At 45.7% G+C, this 17,922-nt stretch overlaps 1 protein-coding gene and 1 pseudogene across 2 annotated transcripts in view; both read left to right on the top strand.

Moving 5' to 3' along the window:
* Positions 1-7,042, top strand: part of LOC101083402 (melanoma-associated antigen B3) — a 135,858-nt gene extending 128,816 nt beyond the window's left edge. Inside the window, exons 3-5 of one of the 2 annotated variants that reach the window (XM_023249163.2) lie at positions 2,579-2,718; positions 4,850-4,927; positions 5,439-7,042. In XM_023249163.2, coding sequence (XP_023104931.2) covers positions 5,468-6,544 — 1,077 coding nt within the window. In that variant the 5' untranslated portion in view covers positions 2,579-2,718; positions 4,850-4,927; positions 5,439-5,467 and the 3' untranslated portion in view covers positions 6,545-7,042. The remainder of the gene's footprint in view (positions 1-2,578; positions 2,719-4,849; positions 4,928-5,438) is intronic. The other variant, XM_023249164.2, reaches the window with a different exon arrangement.
* A 984-nt stretch (positions 7,043-8,026) lies between these two features.
* On the top strand, positions 8,027-15,407 carry LOC101083657 (annotated as a pseudogene).
* The last annotated feature ends 2,515 nt before the right edge of the window (positions 15,408-17,922 follow it).

Below are 17,922 nucleotides of genomic sequence, written 5' to 3' on the forward strand. Positions count from 1 at the left end.
AGAGAGAAAGTGTAGGGGAGGGGCAGAGAGGGAGACAGAGAATCCAAAGCGGTCTCTGCACTGATAGCAGAAAGCCTGATGCAGGGCTCAAACTCATGAGCTGTGAAATCGTGACCTGAGCTGAAGTTGGACACTTAACTGACTGAGCCATCCGTGTGCCCCCTGGGGATGCTTTTAAAACGAACCCTCAAAACCGCAACAACAATAAGTTCTGGCCCCTGCCCATTGAATTTTAGAGTCTGCTATCATGTAAAAAGAGATGGTTATATATTCACTGTGACCTAAAGAACAAGTAAAAAAAAAGGGGGGGGGAGGGGGTTGAAGAGGGAAGGTGGTTTGAGTTGTACGCAGTCAAGTGTCAAAGTTCTCGGGCCAGGCAGTGTGGAGCCTTAGGAAACTGAAAACCCTTCAGTGAGGGATAACTTTAAGTAGGATTGCATCGTGGACTAGATGACGCTGTGGGAGTGGTGAGCAGGGGCCATATCCTCAGATGGAGGGCCTCAGAGATGAAAGACTAAGCCTGCGATGGAAATTTGTCCTTAACATGGCCTTTGGGATTGTGGCTAAACCAAAGAAAATCTCCAGGTGGTGTAGGAATGAAAGGTGTCTGTGCTCTTGCCCAGGGCAGCTGAACACGATACACAGACTAGATGGTCTATGTACAACATCACCAGGGAGTTTCTGAGCAATAAGGATTATACTTCTTTGAGGTGGAGTGTTCAGAACCCACTGGACTGCACTTTTCACTCTGGGTTGGGGGAGCCACAGACCACTCTATTGAAAGGGTCTCTTTTACTCAGTTACTTCATCTTGCATGTAATATGGCAAATTCTAGGCAAGGTCTAGATTTTTGCTGATGGTTAAATGAGTGAAAATAATGGTGATTTAGATTGAAGGGTAGCTGGAAGTTAGGGAAAATATTGGTCATTGACAAAAATTTTGAGAACTTTGAGTTGTATCCAACGGGGAAAGACTCTCCCACAAACACACTGTATATTATAACCTTGAATGAGGATATATTACGTAACTAGCGTTGCTAAGCAGCATTTTGGTTGTGAGTTCTTTGTCTTGGAGTTTGGTAATGTACTCAGGTTCACAGGGCTACTAAGTGACAGGGCTGGGACTAGACTCCTGGTCTGAATTCGTCTAGAACACATGCTGATCATTCCACTCTTCTCTGCCTAAAGCAAACCGTTATGTTCCGTAATACTCCAAAATGTCTCTCAGGGGGTAAAAATGAGGATTCTGTGTCCAAAGAACTGGACTGGAATACATAACCAAAGCAGTTAAGAATACCACAGTAAATCAAAGGCATGAACAAAGAGGAGAAGCAGAAAATGTCCAGTGACAGTATGATTCTCTACATATGCATTGTCAAATGACCTCAAGATTGTGGAATCACAAAACCATCCTGGACGACTCCTTCCCATTAGGAAGTAAATCATTTAAAACAAATCACATAAGAGGCTCACTGACTACTGTGAAGAGGGATAGATCAGTGTCATTTTTCTTTGACACCCCATCTCTGTCCCGAATCCCCTGCCTTACGTTGCAGTTTCCCCATTTAACATGAAGTTAGGCACTGGAACCTGCAAAGTTTGCATTAGGGACACTGCTCAAGTTTGCATGGATGTGGAGTTTCCCAGGAATCCTTATACAGGACCCCCATTAATGAAGATTGGGGAGATAACCACCCTACTTTATAGGGGGTCCTTCAGAGACCTGCCAAACCAGCTGTGAGGCCTGGAATGCCCAGGCAGGGCAATCAGAGTGGACATTCTTCTTTCACTCCTCATATTTCTTAGCAAGCTCAAAGTCTTAGCCTAAGAAAGGGGCCACACTTCAGTAGAAGGAGGCTCCTGGGTTGTATCGATAGATAGATATCAAGTTGAGGACCCTAGATGATGAATGTAGAGACCACTGACTCCAGAGCAGTGGTATTCCACAGAGACTCAAATCTGCTGTATGCCTCTCAGGACCCAAACATCCTTGGCCTAGTGTGGCTCACTCTTCCACCTGGGAGGTCTCAAGAAGGAGCAGTTCTTGATCTGAGCAGAGTAACCTCATGTCAGGGAAGATGGAGTCACACGATTGAACAGGAGCAATGTCAGGTCCCTGAGTGAGCAAAGAGGACATCACTAGACCCACAAATGAGGGAGTTTTACAAACCCCTGCACCCATCTTAACCGTGGAGAGGCCTCAGGTGGAGCTGTGAGCCTGAGAAGCCTCATTTCTGCCTGGTGAGTCTCAGGATGAGAGCCTTGTCTGACAGGGTGCAGGCCCCAGTTCTGCAGAGGGAGACGTCTTGGCCGTAACCGGAGTGAGGGAGGCTCACAGAGTCCTGCCCTCTTTTCAAGCCTGTGGGGCCCCAGGCAGAGGTAGTCGGAAACGGGGCATCCTGACTCCTCGCCAGGGACTCGGAAAGGTGAGGGTTCGCTTTGGGGGCTGGCAGACTTGGGTCGGTAGGGGGAGGAATCCCAGGCTCTGATAAACACCAAGGTGAGGACACTGAATGACAACCTAAAGACCACTGACTTCAGAACACTGCGATCGCATAGAACCATGTCCTTGCTGTCAGCCCTCAGAACCCCACGTGGCCATGGCCGGATATGATGTATCTGAACTTCCGCTTTGGAACCGCGGGCCTCGCCCAGCGTTCGCAGCATTTCTTCTGACAAGGAACGGAAGATTACTTCCCAGGAGTTCTTTGAAGTCAAGGTGAGGACCTGAATGTAAAATGAAGGGACCACACCGACCCCCCCCTTCCTGTAACAAAGGTGGCGCCACAAAGTACTGCCCCTGGGGTCTGAAATGGAATGTCCTGACAGGACCGTTAGGCCGAGTTTTGTCTGGAAAGTCTCAGGGAGGAAGGCGTCGGTCTAAGATAGTAACCCTGGTTCTGATGATCAAGGAAACCTAGGCCCTAAGTAGAGTCAAGAGGAGGGTCCTGAGTAGCTAATGAGGGGATCTTTTCCCAGGAGAGATGGCGATAGAAACCGGTACGCCTGCTTTGGTTCTGGGAGGCTCCAGGCAGGGGCAGTTTTATTTGGTAGGCTCTGACTACCGCCGCCCCGCCCGCTACTCCCGCCATCCCCCACCCCTAACCGCTCGGGCGCGCGCATGCGGACACACCCCTCCCCCTCGCTCTTTCGCTCTCTCTCTTTCTCTCTTTTCTTTTCTTTTCTTTTCTTTTCTTTTCTTTTCTTTTCTTTCTTTTCTTTCTCTCTCTCTCTCTCTCTCTCTCTCTCTCTCTCTCTCTCTCTCTCTCTCTCGGCTCCAAGAAGTAAAGGCTAAAGCCAAATAAATTTGGATTTTGGTGAACTGAATTTAGTAGAGGGAGGAGTCCCAGGTCCTGATATCAAAGTGAAGACCCTGAGTCAGGACGTAGGGATCACCGACTCCAGAACACTGGGATCCCATGGAGCCCTTTCCCTGCTTTTAGCCCTTGGAGACCCTGAACGGTTGTGGCCAGTTATGACTCATCCTTCTGTCCTCTCCAGAGTTTCTAGGAAGTGAGGTCATTTGTGGGGGAGTGGGGGTGGGGGTGGTGAGGCCACTGGCCAGCTGAGGGTGGAGTCCCAGTACTGGCCTGGAGCCAAGGTGAGGACCTTGAGTGGGGACTGAGAGGACCACCCTGACCTATAACACAGGGTGCTCTCCTAGGTCCTGCTGCTGCCCTTGGCCCTGGGAGGCCTGGTAGACCTATCAGACTTTCTGCCTGGAAACTCTCAGATAAGGAGGGCCTTCATCTAAGGGAGTAGCCTGGGTCCTGCAGATGGAGGAGGCCTAGGCCCTAAGTGCCATGAAGGTGAAGCCCTGGAGTGCTAATGAGGGGACCTCTCCCCATTTAGGGAAAGCAGCATCCCTATAGCTTGTTTCTGGAAGGCTCTTGGTAAGGGTAATCCTATATGGAGGTCCTTGAATTTCCCCCCTAGGGGCACAGGGAATTGAGGGATTTGCTGTAAGGCAGGAGGCCTAAGTCCTACCAGCGTATTGGCGGCCAGCGGCCTAAATCCAACCTGTAGTTAAGGTCAGAGACCTAAGGGAGGACTAAGGGGAACACCAACTCTAAAAAGGGGGTCTCACAAATTCTGGCCCTTCTCTGATAAAAAAGAATGTAATCTGGCCATTTGCAACGACATGGATGGAACTAGAGAGTATTATGCTAAGTGAAATGAGTCAGAGAAAGACAAATATCATGTGATTTCACTCATGTGGAATTTAAGATACAAAACAGATGAAAGTAAGAGAAAGGAAGCGAAAATATAAAAACATGGAGACAAACCATAAGAGACTCTTAAATACAGAGAACAAACTGAGGGTTGCTGGACGGGAAGTGGGTGGGGCGAATGGCTAAATGGGTGATGGAATTAAGGAGGGCACTTGCTGGGGTGAGCACTAGGTATTGTATGTAACTGATGAATCACTAAATTATATTCCTGAAATTATTATTACACTATATGTTAACTAACTTGGATGTACATTTAATAAAACAAAATAAAATAAATAAAATGAAATGAAATGAAATAAAAATTCTGGCCCTTCCCTCAGCCCTGGGGAAACCCTGAATATTTGTTAGGCTGAGGAACCCGCCCACCCCACCCCACCCCCACCTCATTTCTGTCTGGAGAGTCCCAGAGATATGAGCATGTTGGACTTATTGGCCTCAGTTCTGCAGAGGGAGGAGACCCAGGGCTCCACAGGAATCAGAGTGAGGAATAAAGAGTGATGGTTCCACTCACCCCCCCCAAAAAGAGACAATAGAGGGCCCCCCTTGCTTGTAGCACTGAGGAGCCCAGGTGTGGAAGTCAAATGTATGTGAACCCAACTTTATTTCTTATGTCATCAGGTTGGTGAGAGCCTTTGTTTGAGGGGAGAAACATCAGATCAGCAGAAGAAGGTGTCCCAGGCCCTACCTAGAGCCAAGGTGAGGAAAGTGAATGCGGACTGAGGACCCCAATGACCCCAGAGCAGATTCCCTCAGAACTGTCAGCAGTGGGTCACAGTAGTGGGCTGAGATGCCCCTTTAGTTCCCCTTGAGGGGTCTCAAGATGATGAGGACCTGGGTTTGAGATGTCAATTTAGAGCAGCACCGAGGAGGGGGGCTCGGCCCTGCCCAAAGCCGTTATCACGGTCCTGAATGTGAACTGGGAGGATCCCCATTCTCCATACCAGAGAAGATTCCGCAAGGACTCGGCCTACCCAGCACCGCTCTCAGCCCCAGTAAGCACCAAGCAGGGCCGGTAGGCTGCAGCCTGAGGCTCACTTTAATTACTTCCATGTGGTTCTCAGAGGACAGGTTGGTCATAACAGGAGCCCTGTGGTTGGTTTCCTCGGGCAGTGCCCTCACAGAACCTGAGAGGCAGCCTTGGTTAAAGCCAAGGTGGTCTCTCCCAGCTGAAGGTACTCCTTCTCATCCTCTCTTCTCTCATGCCCAGATCACCTGCTGTCCCTGACCACAGTCATCATGCCTCGGGCACAGAAGAGTAAGCTCTGCACCGGGGAGAAGCGCCACCAAGCCCAAGGTGGGACCCAGCCTCAGAGGGGTGCTCAGACCCCTGCGGCCACGGAACAAGCATTCCCTTCCTCGGCCTCTCCTCCCTTTGAAGTTCTTACTCAGAGAAATCCTGCTGCCAGGTCACGTAGCGCTCCCAAGAGGTCTCAGAGGGCCGTGTCCGCCACCACAAAGTCTGCAGGTGTTTCTCGCACAAGATCATACAAAGGAGCCGACTGCCAAGTTGAGAAAAAGCAAAGTTCCGTCCAGTCCCCACTCTCCATTGTGCAGTCTCAGGGGGACCCTGTAAGCAAAACAGCGAGTGTTTTGGTAGAGTTCCTGTTGCACATGAGCAGAATGAAAAGGCCCATTATGAAAGCTGATATGCTGAAGTTTATCAATAAAAAGCATAAACATCGCTTCGTTGAGATCCTCAAAAGAGCCTCTTTCAGCTTGGAAGTGGTTTTTGGTGTTGACTTAAAAGAAGTCGATCCTACCAAGCATTCCTATGTCCTTGTCAGCAAAATGAACCTCCCCAACAACGGGACTATAAACCGTGGCAGGGGGTTTCCCAAGACCGGCCTCCTGATGAATCTCCTGGGCGTGATCTTCCTGAAGGGCAACTGCGCCGCCGAAGAGAAGATCTGGGAGTTCCTGAGTAAAATGAGAGTCTATGCGGGGAAGAGGCACTTCATATTTGGGGAGCCCAAGAAGCTCATCACCCAAGATTTGGTGAAGCTCAAGTACCTGGAGTACCGGCAGGTGCCCAACAGCAATCCTCCACGCTATGAGTTCCTGTGGGGCCCCAGAGCCCACGCCGAGACCAACAAGATGAGAGTGCTCGAGTTTTGGGCCAAGATTAACCAAACAGTCCCAAGTGCCTTCCAACCTTGGTATGAAGAGGCTTTGAGAGATGAGCAAGAAAGAGCCGAAGCCACAGTCACACTCCAGGCTGAGACCGATGCTACGGCCAGTGCATGTTCCAGGGCATGTCCAGCAGCTCCTCCCACACCTAGTGAGGTCGAGCCCGATCCTTCACATTGTGACTGAAGAGAGCAGTCAGTGTTCTAAGTAGTGGAGGCCTGGGTGTGACTGAGGGAACAGCATGTAATCCTTGGTGCTCCTGTTCTGTATGGGTAATTTGGAGATTTACCAACAGTTTGAGTTTTTGCTACTTTTCAAATGTTGCTATTTTGAAGTGAAATCTTACCTAGCCTTATAGTGTAAATTTATGGATTATTTTGGCCTCACTTGTTATCAGTTTAAAAGAGTGTTGCTGTTTCATAAAACAAACTGGGAAATTTCCCATCTTATTTAGTGTTCTGGTACAAAGTAGCATGGCATTGAAATATGAATTTCCTTGAAAATGTAAAAGGACTTAAGCAGTGAAATATATGGAGTCAAGAAGTGGAGGAGAAGAGTAAGATGGTCTGTATTTGGTTTCCTAATTCCTTTCACTCTGTATTTTGTAACATTCTAAATAACAGCATGTGTTTGACTAATGGAAGAATGTAGCATCACATTTTAATAAATTAGACTCACTGCTCACAGGCTCGTTTATTCCCCAAACATTGATGGAGCGTACGCTCTTAGAAGGCTTCATGTTAGCCCTGGGAGAGCTGACAAAAAGATCAAGACACTGACCATGAAATCACAGAGGCGAGAAGCATCTGTCATATAAGGAAGAATGGTGATCTGCACTCTCAGACCAGAAGGACACATGACAAGACAGGAGAAAACAGGAGAGAGGTGGTTCCAGATGAGAGGAGTTAAGTGTCAGTGCCTGAAGCAGGGCAGTGCTGGGTCTTCAGAGACTGCAGTTCCCTCAGGGGGAGGTAATTCTAAGTTAGCTGCATGGGGGGCTCCAGGAGGCTGCGATCACAGGGAGCTGGGCCCAGACCCTCCCGTGGCGGGCTTCAGAATTGAAAGACTAAGCCCAGAATGGCAAACTGCCCTTAACACTTACTTTGGGATTGTGCAGAAAGCCCAGGGAAATCACCCCAAGCAGGGATCAAGTGCGTTCTGTGCTCTTCTGCCAGTGCAGGTGAACGCAGTGTGCAGATTGGAGGTTTTATTTACAACATGTCCACAGAGTTTCTGCGAAATAAGAGCATGCTCTCTTGTCATGGGTGCCCAGAATCCCCTGGACTGGCACGCGTTGCGCTGGGTTGGGGGAGCCAAAGCACACGCCACTAAAGCATCATCCACATTAGGTCACCTTGTATGGCATTTGGCAAACTCCAGGCAAGGTCTAGATTTTTGTTGGTGGGTGAAAGAATGAAAGCCAGGGTGGTTTAGAAAGAAGGGTGGCTGAGGGGCGCCTGGGTGGCTCAGTCTGTTAAGCGTCCAACTCTTGGTTTCGGCTCAGGTCATGGTCTCACAGTTTTGTGGGTTCAAGCCCCGCGACACGCTTTGCACTGACAGTGCAGAGCCTGCTTGGGATTCTCTCACTCTCACTCTCTCTCTGCCCCTTCCCCACTTGCACAGTCTCTGTCTCTAAATAAATAAGTAAATAAGCAATCAAACAAACAAATGGCAGCTGAGAGGAAGGTAAGTTTTGGGGCCTTGAAACACATTCTAGGAGCTCTGTGTTGCATCTACTAAGGAAGTCTACCTTATGCCAACATTGAATGACATACTTTAATGGGAGAGATACTACTTAGTGTTCCTTGCCAAGCACAATTTTGTATGATAGAGTTGTCTTTGTTCTGGAGCACTGCATGGTTTCTGACATCCCCTGAATTAAAAATGATTTAATTGAGATCATTGTAATGGGTTGAAACTCCAGGGGACCAATTAATCCTAGTAAGAACTGGCATCCTTTAAAGCTCAACACAGGCCACACAATGTGCCATGCACTTTACATGCATTATGGACATCCTACCAGTCCCCAAACAGAGCTCATCAAACCCATTTCACAGATGAAAAGACCGCCTCACAGAGTCTGGTATCGCTGTCCAGTTTCACGTGGCTGCTAAGTGACAGGGTTGGAACTAGACCCTTGGCCTGAATTAGTCTGCAGCCCACACTTCCACTGCTCTGCACCTGAGGCTGATGTCGTGGTCCTTAACTCCCCTTTTTTCTCACTACTACAGAAAGTATCTCAGGTACTAAAAAGGACTCTCTTTGCCCAAGACACTGGAGTGGAATACATAACCATAGCAATTACCATATCAGAATCATTGAGAAGTGTGAATAAGGGAGAGAAAGAGATAATACTCAGTGACAATAGGATCATGTATATATTCAAAGTCAGCCTCGAAGATCAGGAGCTCACAAAATCATTTTGGACGACCCGTCCCATAAAGAAAGTTAAATTCATTCAAACAGAACTTACATAAATACATAAAACACTAAGTGTGGTTGCTCAAGTATTTTTTTTTCTTTGACAGCACATCTGTTCTGGGGTCTCTGCCTTGTGCTATCGCTTCCTACCTCGCATCACTCCTGGGACACAGACCCAATCTCTGAACGATTTGCTATAGGGAAATAGTCCAGAGTTTGCAGGGATGTGACCTTTCACAGGAAGTCTTGCGTCAAGAAACAGGAGCCGTACGTGAGGGGATGCTCCTGCTAGGCCAAGCGTGAGCATCCCCTCACTTAGTCCTCAGGGTTCTCAAGGACAGGTGAGTCCTGCCGTAGGAGGGTGGCCTCAGGTCACTAGAGTCGCTGACACGTATGAGATTGAGGACCCTGAATGAGGAATGACAAAAGCACCCACCCAGAACAGTGTGGCCCATAGATGCCTGTCCCCTGCTGTCAGCCCTCAGGGTCCCCAAACAGCCTTGGAAGGACGTGGCTGAAACTGGTTTCCACGTAACAGGCGAGAAGGTGAAGAGCTCGGCCTGAGCTTGGTTGACTCTGGTCAGAAGAGGTAGGATTCCCAAGGTGTGCCAGGAGGAAGGCCAGTATCCTGAAGAGGTCAGGGACCACTGTGTATCAGTGGAGACCTCACAGAATCCTTCCTACTGTCATGAGAGATCCAGGCATAATTGTCAGTCAGAGATGGCTTTCTATCCTTCTCAGGGCTAATAGAAAAGTTGGGAGGTCTCAGGTCAGAGAGAGGAGTCTTGGGACATCACATAAGGCAGATTTAGGACACTGACTTCGAAACCTGAGTGGGAGCACCGTATCATAGGTGCCTGCCATAGCCGTCACCTGCGGGACACCATGGCACATGTGGCCAAATAAAGTATAAGCCTTCCTCTGAGGAAATGCCCTCAGACCAAGAAAGAGAGGAACCTCGGGCCCTGCCAGGAGTCAGGTCAAGGAAACTGAGTGAGAACGGATGGACCACCCATCCCTGAAAACGGGAAAACAAACTGGGTGGCCCTGCCCTTGCACTCCAGACTTAAATCCCCAGGGCAGGGTGTGAACCTGAGCGCCCCCAACATCACTTATTTTTCAAACAGCGACCTCATTTTCTAGAGCAATTTTACATTCACAGCAAAACTGAGCAGAAAGTACAGAGAACTCCCAGGTACCCTCTTCCTGACGCACACAGCCTCCCCTACTTTCTGCGTCCTGCCCCAGAGTGCTACCTGTGGCGCAACCTGTGAACTCGCACCACCACGTCATTAGCTCGGCAAAGCCCATAGTTACATCAGGCTTTGGTCTTGCTGTTGTACGTTCTGTCCCGATCATCCCTCCCTCCCCCACCCGTAACCCTTGGCAACCACTGATCTTACTGCTTTTCCAGCAGTTTTGCCTTTTCCAGAATGTTATACAGTTGGAATCATGCTGTATGTAGCCTTTTCAGATTGGCTTCTTTCACTGAGTACTACGCATCTAAAGTTTTTCCCTGTCTTTCTGTGGCTTGATTAGCTCATTTCTTTTCACACCCAACAATACAGACATAACTCAGTGATACGCGGGTTTGGTTCCATACCACAGCAATAGAGTATCACAATAAAGTGAGTCAAATGAATGTTCTGGTTTCCCGGTGCATATAAAGGTTATGTTTATACTCTACCGTAGTCTATTAAGTGTGCTATAGTATTATGTGTAAACAAAAAACAACATGCATACGTTAATTTTAAAATGCTTCATTGCTAAAAAAGTGTCAGCCATCGTCTGAGCTTTCAGAAAATCACCTCTTTGCTGGTGGAGGGCCTTGCCTTGATGTTGAGGGCTGCCAACTGATCAAGGTGGTGGTTGCTGAAGGTTGGAGTGGCTGTGGCAATTTCTTAAAATAGGGCAATACTGAAGTTCACCACCTTGATCGACTCTTCCTCACACAGATCATTTCTCCATAGCATGTGATGCTGTTTGATAGTTTTTTTTTTACCCACCCCAGAATTTCTTTCACGTTGGAGTCAATCGTCTCAAACTCTGCTGCTGATTTATCAGCTAGGTTTATGTAATATTCTAAATCCTTTGTTGTCATTTCAACAATCTTTCAAGCGTTTTCACCAAGAATAGTTTTTAGCTCAAGAAACTACCTTTTTTTTTTTTTGTTCATCCATTAGAAGCAGCTTCTCATCCATTAAACTCCTCATCTCTTTTATTACGAGATTGCATCAGTGCAGTCCCATCTTTAGGCTCCAATCATAATTCTAGTTCTCATGCTAATTCCAGTTCTCTCCACTCATTTGGTAAATGAGCTTTGGCTTCAACTTTGTCTCCAACTGCATTAACCCCTAACAAGAGAGTCAGCCTGTCCTTTGAAGCTTTGAAGCTGGGCATTGACTTCTCCTATCTAGTTATGAAAGCCCTACGTGGCATCTTCTTGCAGCATCAAGCTGTTTTATTTACACTGAAAATCTGTGTAGTGCAGCCACCTTCACGAATGCTCTTAGCTACATCTTCTGGGTAACGTGCCGCAGCTTCTCCATCAGCACGTGCCGCTTCACCTCGCGTGCTCATGTTACGGGAAGAACTTTCTCCTTAAACCTCATGAACCAACCTCTGCCGGCTTCACACTTTGCTTACGTGGCTGCCTCACCTCTCTCAGCCTTCACAGAATTGAGAGAGCCTAAAGCTCCGGATTAGGCTTTGGCTTAAAAGAATGTCGGGGCTGGTTTTGATCTTCTATCCAGACCACTCGAACTTTCTCCATGTCCACAAGAAGGCTGTTGTGCTTTCTTATCATTTGTGTGCTCACTGGAATAGCACTTTGAATTTCTTTCAAGAACTTTTACTTTGCATTCACAACCTAGATAACTTCAGTGCAAGAGGCCTAGCTTTTGGCTTTCTCGACTTTGGACACGCCTTCCTCACTAAGCTTAATTAATCATTTCTAGCGTTTGATTTAAAGTGGGAGATGTATGACTCTTCCTATCACTTGAATGTTGAGAGGCCAGAGTAGGGTTGGTTATTAATTGGCCAAATTTCAACATCTTTGTGCCTTAGGCAATAAGGAGGCCTGAGGAGAGGGAAACATGGGGAATGGCCGGTCAGTGGAGCAATCAGCAGTTATCAACTAAACTCACCCTCATATATGGGTGTGATTTGTGGCGCCCCAAAACAATTGCAAGAGCGACATCACTGATCACAGATCACGGTAACAAATAACAATGAAAAAGTTTGAGATACTGCAAGTTTTACCAAAATGTGGCACAGAGATCCAAAGTGAGCACATGCTTTTGGGAAAATTGCCAATTTAATAAATGCAATATGTGCAAAGTGCAGTAAAGTGAAGCACAATAAAACAAGGTATGCTTGTATTCCATTGTTGGGAGGTACCATAGTTTATCCATTTACCTGCTGAAAGACGTCTTGGTTGCTTTCAAGTTTTGGCAACTATGAATAATGCTGCTATAAACATCCATGTGCAGGTTTTGTTTTGTTTTTGTTTTGAGGATGTAAGATTTCAACTCATTTGGGTAAATACCAAGAAGCATGATTGCTAGGTGGTATAGTATGTTTAGTTGTTGTTTTATTTAAAAGAACACTCTTTTGAGGTATGATAGACAAAAAGCTGTGCAAATTTAATCTGTACCAATTGATGAATTTGCAGATAAGTACGTACTCATGAAAGTGCCTCCACAATTTCTTATAAAAATATCCATCACCTACAAAGGTTTCCTCCCACCTTATTTATTTATGTATTCTAAGAACAGTCCTTATAAGATCTATCCTCTTAGTCACATTTTAAGTGTACAATGCAGTATTGTTAACTATAGGCTCTATGCTGTCCAGTAGATCTCTAGGAGTTATATATCTTCTATAACTGAAACTTTGTAACCTTTGATTAATACTTCCCCATTTCACCCTTCTCCCAGACCCTGGCAAGCACCATTCCACTCTCTGCTTCTGTAAGTCTGACTATTTTAGATTCCTCATATAAGTGATATCTGTCTTTTTATGTCAGCCTTATTTCATTTAGCATAATGCCCTCCAGGTTCATCTATACTGTTGCAACTGGCAAGGTTTCCTCCTTTCTAAGGGTGAATGATATTTCTTTGTATGTATGTTTCATATTTTCTTTATCCATTTGTCCATCAATAGACATTTAGACTGTTTCTATATCCTAGCTGTTGTAACACTGCAATGAACATAGGAGTGCAGATATATCTTCAAAATCCTCATTTCAGTCCCTTTGGATATATGACCAGAAGTAGGATTGCTGAATCATATGGTAGTTCTATTTTTAATTTTTTGGTGAACCTCCATACTGTTTTCCAAGTGGCTGTACCAATTTACATTCCCACCAACAGTGTAGATACGTTTGGTGCAGTAAGAAATTTCCAAACCGTCTTGCAGAGTGGCTGTGCCATTTTGCATCCCCACCAACAGTGAATGAGAGTTCTTCTTGCTCCATATCCTCACCAGCATTTGCTGTTGTCAGTGCTTTGAATTTTGGCCACTCTCAAAGGCATGCAGTGGTAATTCATTTTTATTTTTTCAAGTTTATTTATTTTGAGAGAGAGAGAAAGAGAAAGCGATTGTGCAAGCAGGGGAAGAGGAGAGAGTGAGGGAGAGAGAGAGCGAATCCTAAGCAAGCTCGGCACTGTCAGAGCAGAGCTGGATGACCTGAGCTGAAATCAAGAGTCAGACGTTTAACCAACTCAGACACTGAGGTGCCCCTCATTTTTATTTTAATGTGCCACTTTCTAATGACAGATGATGCTAAGCATGTTTTCATATGATTATTTGCCATCTACATATCTTCCTTGATGAGGTATCTGTTCATATATTTTGCCCATTTTTTGATTGGGTTGTTGGTTTTCTTCTTGAGTTTTAAGTGTTCTTTGTTTATTTTGGATAACAGCATTCATCGGTATTTATTTTTTTGTAAACATTTTCTACCAGTATGTGGCTCATCTTCTTGTTCTCGTGATGTTTTTTTGCAGGGCAAAAGCTTTAATTATAGTGAAGGCTAGCTTATCAATTATTTCTTTCATGGATTCCCATCACTTTTTATATCAGATCTAGAGGAAGTGAGATTCTTGGTCTGAAGGTCCAGTGGCCAGTCATCAGAAGGCGGGGTGGGGGAGGAGTCCACAGCCCTGTGTGGTGTCCAAATGAGGACCCTGAGTGGATATTTAGGACCTAGCAAGCCCAATACAAAGAGGTTCCCACAGAGCCATAAGCACTTAGTGCCTCCTGGAAAGGGTGGTTAACTAAGGTGCCTTTCTCACTTTTTTTTTTTTTTTTTATGAGTCCCAGGGAACCTTGAGGTATCAATTGCAGTGTAATTGAGAGGAGGGTTTTGCAGCTTTACCGAAAGTCATCATGATAATTTTGAAGGTAAACGTAGAGGATCCCTTGCCATGTTGGAACATGTGGCCCCACTGCCAGCCGTGCTGTCACACTAGTCAGTAAAAGGGCTGACAGGCTATAGCCTAAGTCTCACTCTGTCTCCAGTAGGTTCTCAGACACAGGCTGACTAGGAGAACGATAGCCTCATAAGTTAGAGAGTGTCCTCAATAAGACCTGCAGGAGTGGCTTTGTTTAACACCAAGGTGGAATATCCCTGCTGAAGGTGCATCTCATTGTCCCTCCTCCAGGGGCCCACAGTACTTACTGTTCTGCCTGCTGTTGATGACCACAGAGTCATCATTCCTCAGTATCAGAAGAGGAGGTTCATCCACCTGAGAAATGCCACCAGGCCTGAGGATCTCAAGGGGGCTCAGGCCACCACAACAGAAAAGGGTCCCCCTTCTCCTCTCCTGTTTTGGGGATGCTCCCTCAGATTTTCTTATTGCTGGCATTCCTAGGAGCCTCAGAGAACTCTATCCACCAGCATTACTTCTGCAGTCATTTCATGCACGAGGTCTGAACAAGGTGTCAAGAGCCAAGATGAGAACGTTCAAACCACTCTGAAGCCCCATTCTCCACTGAGAACTCCCTGAAATATTCCCTAACCAGGAAGGTGAGCATGTTGATGCACTTTCTACTGGGGAAGCATGCAGGGAGGGAGCCCATGATGCAGGCAGCACTGCTGAAGGTTGTGAACAAAAAGTATAAGGGGCACTTCCCTGAGATCCTCAAGAGGACCTCTGAGCACTTGGAGCTGGTCTTTGGCCTCGAATTGAAGGAAGTCAAACCCAGTGGCCACTCCTACACCCTTTCCAGCCACCTAGACCTCACCAACGATGGCAGTGTGAACAGTGGCTGAGGCTTTCCTAAGAATGGGCTTCTCATGCCTCTCCTGGGTGTCACCTTCTTGAATGGCAGGTATGACAATGAGGAGGACTTCTGGAGATTCCTAAATGCCTTTGAGAATCTGTGTTGAGATGAAGCATTTAGTCTTTGGAGAGCCCAGGGAGCTCATCACAGAAAATTGAGAGCAGGAAAGGTACCTGGAGTACAGACAGGTGCCCAACAGTGATCCTCCACGCTATAAATTCCTGTCGGGCCCAAGAACCCACGCTGAACCCAGCAAGATGAAAGTGCTGGAGTTTTAAGCAGTCGACATATTCAGTGCGGTCCACATCAGAATAACACCAGCATTCTTCACAGAGCTAGAACAAAGAATCCTAAAATTTGTATGGAACCAGAAAAGACCCCGAATAGCCAAAGCAATCTTGAAAAAGAAAACTAAAGCAGGAGGCATCACATCCCAGACTTCAAGCTATACTATAAATCTGTAATCATCAAGACAGTATGGTACTGGCACAAAAACAGACACTCAAGATCAATGGAACAGAATAGAGAGCCCATAAAGGGACCCACAAATGTTTGCCCAACTAATCTTTGACAAAGGAGGAAATCCAATGGAAAAAAGACAGTCTCTTCAGCAGATGGTGCTGGGAAAACTGGACAGCGACATGAACTTAGACCACATTCTTAACATCATACACAAAACTAAACTCACAATGGATGAAAGACCTAAATGTAGGGCAGGAAGCCATCAAAATCCGAGAGGAGAAAATAGGCAACAACCTCTTTGACCTCAGCCACAGCAAAGTGTTACTTGACATGTCTCCAGAGACAAGGAAACAAAAGCAGAAATGAACTATCAGGAGGGACCTCGTTAAGATAAAAGGCTTCTGCACAGTGAAGGAAACAATCAGCAAAACTAAAAGGCAACCAATGGAATGGGACGAGATATTTGCAAACTACATTATCAGATGAAGGGTTAGTATCCAAAATCTGTAAAGAACTTTTCAAACTCCACACCCAAAAAACAAAAATCCAGTGAATAAATGGGCAAAAAGACATGACTAGACACTTTTCCAAAGAAGACATCCAGGTGGCTAACAGACGCATGAGAAAATGCTCAACATCACCCATCATCAGGGAAATACAAATCAAAACCACAATGAGATACCACCTCACAGCTGTCAGAATGGCTAAAATGAACAACTCACAAAACAACAGATGTTGGCGAGGGTGCGGCAGAAGAGGAACACGTTTGCACTGCTGGTGGAATACAAACTGATGCAGCTACTCTGGAAACAGTATGGAGGTTTCTCAGAAACTTAGAACTACCATACGACCCAGCAATTGTGCTACTAGGTATTAATCCAAAGGATACAAAAATGCCGATTCGAAGGGGCATGTGCGCCCCAATGTTTGTAGTAGCACTATGAACGATAGCTCAAGTATGGAAAGAGCCCAAATGTCTATCGACTGATGAATGGATAAAAAAGATGTGGTATGTATATACAGTGGAATATTACTCGGTAGTCAAAATCTTGCCATTTGCAACAAGTGGATGGTTCGAACTAGAGAGTATTATGCTAAGCAAAATAAGTCAGTCAGAACAAATATATGATTTCACTTATATGGGGAATTTAAGATACAAAATGGATGAACATACAGGAAGGGAAGCAAAAATAATATAAAAACAGAGAGGGAGACAAACCATAAGAGACTGTTAAATACAGAGAACAAATTGAGGGTTGCCAGAGGGGTGTTGGGTCGGGGGATGGGCTAAATGGGTGATGAGCATTAAGGAGGACACTTGTTGGGATGACCACTGGGTGTTACATGTAAGTGATGACTCACTAAATTCTATTCCTGAAATTATTATTACACTATATGTTAACTAACTTGGATAAATTAAAGAAATAAAAAAGGAAAGTAAAAACAAAACAAAAAAAAAAGTGTTGGCATTTTTGCCAACATCACGGCCTTCCCATGCCATTAGGAAGAGGCTGCGAGATGAGGAAGAGAGAGCCCGAGCCGCAGCCAGGGCAGCCTCCACTGCCAAGGCCAGTGCACGTTCCCGGGCCATGTCCAGCAGCTACTCTCCTCCCTAGGGATGGCTGAGGCAGCTTATTCGTGGTTAAGGAAAGCAGTTGATCTTGAAACGAGCGGAGGGCCCTGGTGCGGCTCATGAGAACACAGTGTAATACATTTGTGTTTTTGTACATTTTGTTTAAATTGGAGATTTAGCTGTTTCTTCCTAGTTTCAAATGTCTTTGAATTAAAGTTTTATTTAGCTTCAGAATCCAAGTTTGTGAATGACATGGATCATACATTTATTGGAGTTTATCAGGTTGAAAAATAAGAATTTGGGTATTTTGTAAAACAAATTGAAACCCTTGAAACATTTCTTGTCACATAGAACTAGGTGCCGTGATGTTGGAGTATGGATTTTTTTGTGAAAAAGGAAACTACTCCACAGTAAAGTCTGTGTGATCATGAGATCCAGAAAAAAAAAAAAAAAGTGAAATGTAGTCGCTTCTTGGTTTGTTTTCTTCCTTTTAGTCTTTATAAAATTGAAGTATATGTATCTGGATTTGCTTAGCTTAGTCAAAATGAAATTAAATCATAACAAATTTGACTTGCACACTTGCTCTTTAATTGCTCAAATGTTAATTTAGCACCTGCTCTTTGGAAGGCTCCTGGCTAGTACCGGGGATGATAAGAAAAATAGACCCAACCCGTGCCTCTAAAACTGTGGGGTCTAAGAGCAGCTCTCATATAAAGTAGGTGGTGAGTTATTTCCTAAGATGGAAAGGACTAGTAAAAATAAAGGGTAGAAAGGAGGGAGGGGCTCCAGATGAAGAGTAGTAGTGTAAAATGCCCTGAGG

The sequence above is a fragment of the Felis catus genome, chromosome X (genome assembly GCF_018350175.1).
Source record: "Felis catus isolate Fca126 chromosome X, F.catus_Fca126_mat1.0, whole genome shotgun sequence".
Classification (NCBI taxonomy): Eukaryota; Metazoa; Chordata; class Mammalia; order Carnivora; family Felidae; genus Felis; species Felis catus.